This window comes from Mustelus asterias, unplaced genomic scaffold (genome assembly GCF_964213995.1).
Source record: "Mustelus asterias unplaced genomic scaffold, sMusAst1.hap1.1 HAP1_SCAFFOLD_2952, whole genome shotgun sequence".
Taxonomy (NCBI): domain Eukaryota; kingdom Metazoa; phylum Chordata; class Chondrichthyes; order Carcharhiniformes; family Triakidae; genus Mustelus; species Mustelus asterias.
In genome coordinates this window covers 30,001-38,370 of record NW_027592897.1, presented here as the reverse complement: position 1 = coordinate 38,370, position 8,370 = coordinate 30,001, and the positions used below count along the sequence as shown (strand labels likewise).

Here is an 8,370-nt window from a genome sequence, read left to right as displayed (position 1 = left end):
GGAATGGAGAAAAGAGGAAAGGAAGGCGAGAGGGAATGGAGAGTGAGAGAGCGAGAAAAGAGATCCGAAAAATAGGAGAAAGGAGGAAAGAGGGAATAAAGGAGAGATCACAATGTTCTCCCAAGAGCAGTGTGTACACTGCCCTGTACAATACTCACAGCTAATAGTGAGCAGTGTGTACACACCCCAGTGTACACAGCTAATAGTGGGCAGTGTGTACACAGCCCTATACAATAAGGTAAGCAGAGTATACACAGCCCTGTACAATACTTACTGTTTATAGTGAGCAGTGTGTACACAGCCCTGTGTGTACACAGCCCTGTACAATACTTACTGTCCATAGTGAGCAGTGTGTACACAGCCCTGTGTGTACACAGTCCTGTGTGTACACAGCCCTGTACAATACTCACAGTTAATAGTGAGCAGTGTGTACACAGCCCTGTGTGTACACAGCCCTGTACAATACTTACTGTTTATAGTGAGCAGTGTGTACACAGCCCTGTACAATACTCACAGTTAATAGTGAGCAGTGTGTACACAGCCCTGTGTGTACACAGCCCTGTACAATACTTACTGTTTATAGCGAGCAGTGTGTTCACAGCCGTATACAATACTCACATTTAATAACGAGCAATCTGCACGCAGCCCTGTACAATACCCACAGTTAATAGTGAGCAGTATGTACACAGCCCTGTGTCTACACAGCTATTAATGAGCAGTGTGTACACAGCCCTGTGTCTACACAGCTATTAATGAGCAGTGTGTACACAGCCCTGTGTCTACACAGCTATTAATGAGCAGTGTGTACACAGCCCTGTGTGTACACAGCTATTAATGAGCAGTGTGTACACAGCCCTGTGTGTACACAGCTATTAATGAGCAGTGTGTACACAGCCCTGTGTGTACACAGCTATTAATGAGCAGTGTGTACACAGCCCTGTGTCTACACAGCTATTAATGAGCAGTGTGTACACAGCCCTGTGTGTACACAGCTATTAATGAGCAGTGTGTACACAGCCCTGTGTGTACACAGCTATTAATGAGCAGTGTGTACACAGCCCTGTACAATACTTCCATCTAATCATAGAATCATAGAATCTACAGTGCAGAAAGAGGCTATTCAGCCCATCGAGTCTGCATGAGCAACAATCCCACCCAGGTTCTGTCCTAACCCCGTAACCCAAATATTAACCCTCCCAGTCCCCCTGACATTAAGGGACAATTGATCATGATCAATCAACCTGACACACACATTTGGATAGTGGGAGGAAACCGGAGCACCCGGAGGAAACCCACGCAGACATAGGGAGAATGTGCAAACTCCACACAGTCAATGACCCGAGGCTGGAATTGAACCCGAGTCCCTGGCACTGTGAGGCAGTGAGCAGTGTGTACACTGCCCTGTACAATGCTCCCAATTAATACTGAGCAGTGTATACACAGCCCAGTACAATATACCCATCAAATCGTGAGCATGGTGTGTACACACCCTGATAATTGAGTAAGCTGTGTACACAGTGAGTGTGCAGATACTTACATCCTTCCTTACAATACTCCACCAAGTAGCCATCCAATCCTGCAGCTCCCACCTTCTCGGGAGCACGCCACTTTAGACAAATTGTTGTGTCACTTACATCCTCCACGCTCAGATTGCTGGGTTCACTGGTGGGTGCTGGAATAACGAAACGGAGAGAGATCACACATTTCAGCTCATTAAACAGAAAATTCACACTTTTGCAGAGAATTCCCACAACCGATGACATCAGTCAGTGCACAGATATCTCCCTGAGAGAGAGGGGACCTAGGGACACCAGTCAGTGTCTGAGAGAGAGGGGACCTAGGGACACCAGTCAGTGTCTGAGAGAGAGGGGACCTAGGGACACCAGTCAGTGTACAGATATCTCCCTGAGAGAGAGAGGGGACTGAGAGATACCAGTCAGTGTACAGATATCTCCCTGAGAGAGAGGGGACCTAGGGACACCAGTCAGTGTACAGATATCTCCCTCAGAGAGAGAGGGGACTGAGAGATACCAGTCAGCGTACAGAAATCTCCCTAAGAGAGAGAAGACTGAGGGACACCAGTCAGCGTATAGATATCTCCCTGCGAGAGAGAGGGGACCGAGAGACACCAGTCAGTGTACAGATATTGCCCTGAGAGAGAGAGGGGGGACCGAGAGACACCAGTCAGTGTACAGATATCACCCTGAGAGAGAGAGGGGGGACCGAGAGACACCAGTCAGTGTACAGATATCTCCCTGAGAGAGAGAGGGGACTGAGAGACACCAGTCAGTGTACAGATATCACCCTGAGAGAGAGAGGGGGGACCGAGAGACACCAGTCAGTGTACAGATATCACCCTGAGAGAGAGAGGGGACTGAGAGACACCAGTCAGTGTACAGATATCACCCTGAGAGAGAGAGGGGGGACCGAGAGACACCAGTCAGTGTACAGATATCTCCCTGAGAGAGAGAGGGGACTGAGAGACACCAGTCAGTGCACAGATATCACCCTGAGAGAGAGAGGGGACCGAGAGACACCAATCAGTGTACAGATATCTCTCTGAAAGAGAAAGGGGACTGAGAGACACCAGTCAGTGTATAGATATCTCCTTGAGAGAAAGGGGACTGAGAGACACCAGTCAGTGTACAGATATCTCCCTGAGAGAAAGGGGACTGAGAGACACCAATCAGTGTACAGATATCTCTCTGAAAGAGAAAGGGGACTGAGAGACACCAGTCAGTGTATAGATATCTCCCTGAGAGAGAGAGGGGACTGAGAGACACCAGTCAGTGTACAGATATCTCCCTGAGAGAGAGAGGGGACTGAGAGACACCAGTCAGTGTATAGATATCTCCCTGAGAGAGAGAGGGGACTGAGATACACCAGTCAGTGTATAGATATCTCCTTGAGAGAGAGAGGCCTGAGAGACACCTGTCAGTGCACAGATATCTCCCTGAGAGAGAGGGGACCGAGTGACACCAGTCAGTGTACAGATATCTCCCTGAGAGAGAGAGGGGACTGAGATACACCAGTCAGCGTACAGATATCTCCCTGAGGGAGAGAGGGGACTGAGATACACCAGTCAGTGTGCAGATATCTCCCTGAGATAGAGAGGACCGAGAGACACCAGTGAGTGTCCAGATATCTCCCTGAGAGAGAGGGGACCGAGAGACACCAGTCAGTGTACAGATATCTCCCTGAGAGAGAGAAGACTGAGAGACACAAGTCAGTGTACAGATATCGCCCTGAGATAGAGAGGACCGAGAGACACCAGTCAGTTTACAGATATCTCCCTGAGAGAGAGGGGACTGAGAGACACCAGTCAGTTTGCAGATATCTCCCTGAGAGAGATGGGACCGAGAGACACCAGTCAGTGTACAGATATCTCCCTGAGAGAGGACTGAGGGACACCAGTCAGTGTACAGATACCTCAAGAGAGAGAGAGAAAGAGAAAGGGGACTGAGAGACACCAGTCAGTGTACAGATATCACCCTGAGAGAGAGAGGGGACAGAGAGACGCCAGTCAGTGTACAGATATCTCCCTGAGAGAGAGAGGGGACTGAGAGACGCCAGTCAGTGTACAGATATCTCCCTGAGAGAGAGAAGACTGAGAGACACCAGTCAGTGTACAGATATCTACCTCAGATACAGAGGGGACTGAGAGACACCGGTCAGTATACAGATATCACCCTGAGAGAGAGAAGACTGAGAGACACCAGTCAGTGTACAGATATTTCACTGAGAGAGAGATCGGACTGAGAGACATCAGTCAGTGTACAGATACCTTGAGAGAGAGAGAGAGAGAGAGGAGACTGAGAGACACCAGTCAGTGTACAGATATCACCCTGACAGAGAGAGAGGACTGAGAGACAGCAGTCAGTGTACAGATCTCTCCCTGAGATAGAGGACTGAGAGAAACCACTCAGTGTACAGATTTCTCCTTGACACAGACGACTGAGAGAAACCAGTCAGTGTACAAGTATCTCCCTGAGAGAGAGAGAGCGGACTGAGATACACCAGTCAGTGTACAGATATTTCCCCGAGATAGAAGACTGAGAGAAACCAGTGTACAGATATCTCCCTGAGAGAGAGAGAGGGGACTGAGAGACACCAGTCAATGTACAATTAGGTGCCCCATGCAAGGCTTATTGAGAAAGTGAGGGGGCATGGGATCCGAGGGGACATTGCTTTGTGGATCCAGAACTGGCTTGCCCACAGACGGCAAAGAGTGATTATAGGTTTGGGCGGCATGGTAGCACAGTGGTTAGCACTGCTGCTTCACAGCTCCAGGGACCTGGGTTCGATTCCCGGCTTGGGTCACTGTCTGTGTGGAGTTTGCACATTCTCCTCGTGTCTGCGTGGGTTTCCTCCGGGTGCTCCGGTTTCCTCCCACAGTCCAAAGATGTGCGGGTTAGGTTGATTGGCCATGCTAAAATTGCCCCTTAGTGTCCTGAGATGTGTAGGTTAGAGGGATTAGCGGGTAAATATGTAGGGATAAGAGGGTAGGGTAGGGATTGTGGTCGGTGCAGACGCGATGGGCCAAATGGCCTCTTTCTGCACTGTAGGGTTTCTATGATCTATGAGATGGGTCATATTCTGCATGGAGGTCGGTCACCAGTGGAGTGCCCCAGGGATCTGTTCTGGGACCCTTACTCTTTGTGATTTTTATAAATGACCTGAATGAGGAAGTGGAGGGATGGGTTGGTAAGTTTGCCGATGACACAAAGGTTGGAGGTGTTGTGGTTAGTGTGGAGGGATGTCAGAAGTTGCAGCGAGACATTGATAGGATGCAAGATTGGGCGGAGAAGTGGCAGATGGAGTTCAACCCAGATAAGTGTGAGGTGGTTCATTTTGGCAGGTCAAATAGGATGGTGGAATATTAATGGTAGGACTCTTGGCAGTGTGAAAGATCAGAAGGATCTTGGGGTCTGAGTTCAAAGGACGCTCAAAGCAGCTGTGCAGATTGAGGCTGTGGTTAAGAAGGTGTACTGGCCTTCATCAATCGAGGAATTGAGTTTAGGAGTCGTGAGATAACTTGGGGACAGGGACAGGACTGGATACTTCAGGTGCCGGGTTTCAGATGGTTCAGAAAGGACAGAGAGGGAGGCAAAAGAGGGGGGTGGCGGGGGGGGGGGGAGTGGCACTGCTGATCAGGGGTAGTGTCACAGCTGTAGAGAAGGTGGAAGCCGTGGAGGGATTGTCTACGGAGTTTCTGTGGGTGGAAGTTCGGAGCGGGAAGGGGTCGATAACTTTGCTGGGTGTTTTCTACAGGCCGCCCAATAGTAACAGGGATGTTGAGGAGCAGATAGGGAAACAGATCCTGGAGCGATGTAGGAATAACAGGGTTGTCGTGATGGGAGACTTTAATTTCCCAAACATCACAGAACATAGAACAGTACAGCACAGAACAGGCCCTTCGGCCCACGATGTTGTGCCGAGCTTTATCTGAAACCAAGATCAAGCTATCCCACTCCCTATCATCCTGGTGTGCTCCATGTGCCTATCCAATAACCGCTTTAATGTTTCTCAAGTGTCTGACTCCACTATCACTGCAGGCAGTCCATTCCGCACCCCAACCACTCTCTGCGTAAAGAACCTACCTCTGATATCCTTCCTATATCTCCCACCACGAACCCTATAGTTATGCCCCCTTGGAATAGCTCCATCCACCCGAGGAAATAGTCTTTGAACGTTCACTCTATCTATCCCCTTCATCATTTTATAAACCTCTATTAAGTCTCCCCTCAGCCTCCTCCGCTCCAGAGAGAACAGCCCTAGCTCCCTCAACCTTTCCTCATAAGACCTACCCTCCAAACCAGGCAGCATCCTGGTAAATCTCCTCTGCACTCTTTCCAGCGCTTCCACATCCTTCTTATAGTGAGGTGACCAGAACTGCACACAATATTCCAAATGTGGTCTCACCAAGGTCCTGTACAGTTGCAGCATAACCCCACGGCTCTTAAACTCAAACCCCCTGTTAATAAAAGCTAACACACTATACCACACTATAGGCCTTCTTCACAGCTCTATCCACTTGAGTGGCAACCTTTAGAGATCTGTGGATATGGACCCCAAGATCTCTCTGTTCCTCCACAGTCTTCAGAACCCTACCTTTGACCCTGTAATCCACATTTAAATTAGTCCTACCAAAATGAATCACCTCACATTTATCAGGGTTAAACTCCATTTGCCATTTTTCAGCCCAGCTTTGCATCCTATCTATGTCTCTTTGCAGCCTACAACAGCCCTCCACCTCATCCACCACTCCACCAATCTTGGTGTCATCAGCAAATTTACTGATCCACCCTTCAGCCCCCTCCTCTAAGTCATTAATAAAAATCACAAAGAGCAGAGGACCAAGCACTGATCCCTGCGGCACTCCGCCAGCAACCTGCCTCCAATCTGAAAATTTTCCATCGACCACCACCCTCTGTCTTCGATCAGACAGCCAGTTACCTATCCAATCGGCCAACTTTCCCTCTATCCCACACCTCCTCACTTTCATCATAAGCCGACTATGGGGGACCTTATCAAACGCCTTACTAAAATCCATGTATATGACATCGATTGGAATATCCCTAGGGTAAGGGGTTTGGATGGGGAGGAGTTTGTTAGGTGTGTTCAGGAGAGTTTCCTGACACAGCATGGGATAAGCTTACAAGAGGAGAGGCTGTACTCGATCTGGTACTGGCTAATGAGCCTGGACAGGTGTCGGATCTCTCAGTGGGGGAGCATCTTGGGGATAGTGATCATAACTCTATCTCCTTTACGCTAGCATTGGAAAGAGATAGGATCAGGCAAGCTAGGAAAGTGTTTATCTGGAGTAAGGGGAAATATGAAGCCATCAGGCAAGAGATTAGAGGCGTAAATTGGAAGGAGGTATTCTCGAGGAAAAGTACTGAAGTAAGGTGGCAGTTTTTCAAGGAATGTTTGTCTGGAGTTCTGCATGACAACGTTCTGATGAGACAGGGAGGTGTTGGTAGGTTACGGAAACCGTGGTGCACGAAAGCTACACTGAACCTACTGAGAAAGAAAAGGAAAGCGTACAAAAGGTTCAGAGAACTAGGCGATGATAGAGATCTAGATGAGTATACGACTTTAGAAAGAAATTAGGAGAGCCAGAAGGGGTCACGAGAAGGCCTTGGCAGGTAAGATTAAGGAGAACCCTAAGGCATTCTATAAATATGTGAAGAGTAAAAGGATGAGATGTGAAGGAATAGGACCGATAAAAGGTGAAGATGAGAAAGTCTGTACAGAATCGGAAGAAATAGCAGAGGTGCTTAATGAATATTTTACCTCGGTATTCCCGCTGGGAAAAGACCTGGGTGGACATTAAGAAAGAGGATGTGTTGGAAATTTTGAATAGCATCAAGATAGATAAGTCGCCGGGTCCGGATGGGATGTACCCCAGTTGATGTGGGAGGCGAGGGAAGAGATTGCAGAGACTCTATCGATGATCTTTGCATCGTCGATGGAGATGGGAGAGGTTCCAGAGGATTGCGGATGTGATTCCTATATTCAAGAAAGGGAATAGGGATAGCCCAGGAAATTACCGACTGGTGAGTCTAACCTCAGTGGTTGGTAAGTTGATGGAGATGATCCTGAGGAACAGGATTTATGAACATTTAGAGAAGTTTAGTATGCTCAAAAGTAGTCAACACGGCTTTGTCAAAGGCAAATCGTGCCTTACGAGCCTGGTGGAGTTCTTTGAAAATGTGACTAAACACATTGATGAAGGAAAAGCAGTAGATGTGGTTTACATGGACTTCAGCAAGGCGTTCGATAAGGTCCACCATGCAAGACTTCTCGAGAAAGTGAGAGGGCATGGGATCCAAGGGGCTGTTGCCTTGTGGATTCAGAACTGGCTTGCCTGCAGAAAGCAGAGAGTGGTTGTAGACGGGTCTTTTTCTGAATGGAGGTCGGTCACCTGTGGCAGGTCCAAAACAGATCCCCAGGGATCTGTTCTGGGACCCTTGCTGTTTGTCATTTTCATAAATGACCTGGATGAGGAAGTGGAGGGATGGGTTGGTAAGTTTGCCGATAACACGAAGGTTGGTGGTGTTGTGGATAGGTTGGAGGGATGTCAGAAGGTGCAGCGTGACATAGATAGGATGCAAGACTGGGCGGAGAAGTGGCAGATGGACTTCAACCTGGATAAATGTGTAGCGGTCCATTTTGGCAGGTCAAATGGGATGAAGGAGTATAATATCAAGGGTATGACTCTTAGTAGTGTAGAGGATCAGAAGGACCTTGGGGTCTGGGTCCATAGGACTCTTAAATCGGCCTCGGAGGTGGAGGAGGTGGTTAAGAAGGCGTATGGTGTGCTGGCCTTCATCAATCGAGGGATTGAGTTTCGGAGTCGGGAGATAA

The 8,370-nt window shown here is 48.6% G+C and overlaps 1 protein-coding gene across 1 annotated transcript in view; it reads right to left on the bottom strand.

The window, feature by feature from the left end:
• Nucleotides 1–1,537: 1,537 nt before the first annotated feature.
• Nucleotides 1,538–8,370, bottom strand: part of LOC144490155 (myosin-binding protein C, cardiac-type-like) — a gene marked incomplete at both ends in the record, with an annotated part of 32,062 nt that continues 25,229 nt past the window's right edge. Inside the window, one exon of the mRNA XM_078207963.1 lies at nt 1,538–1,672. Coding sequence (XP_078064089.1) covers nt 1,538–1,672 — 135 coding nt within the window. The remainder of the gene's footprint in view (nt 1,673–8,370) is intronic.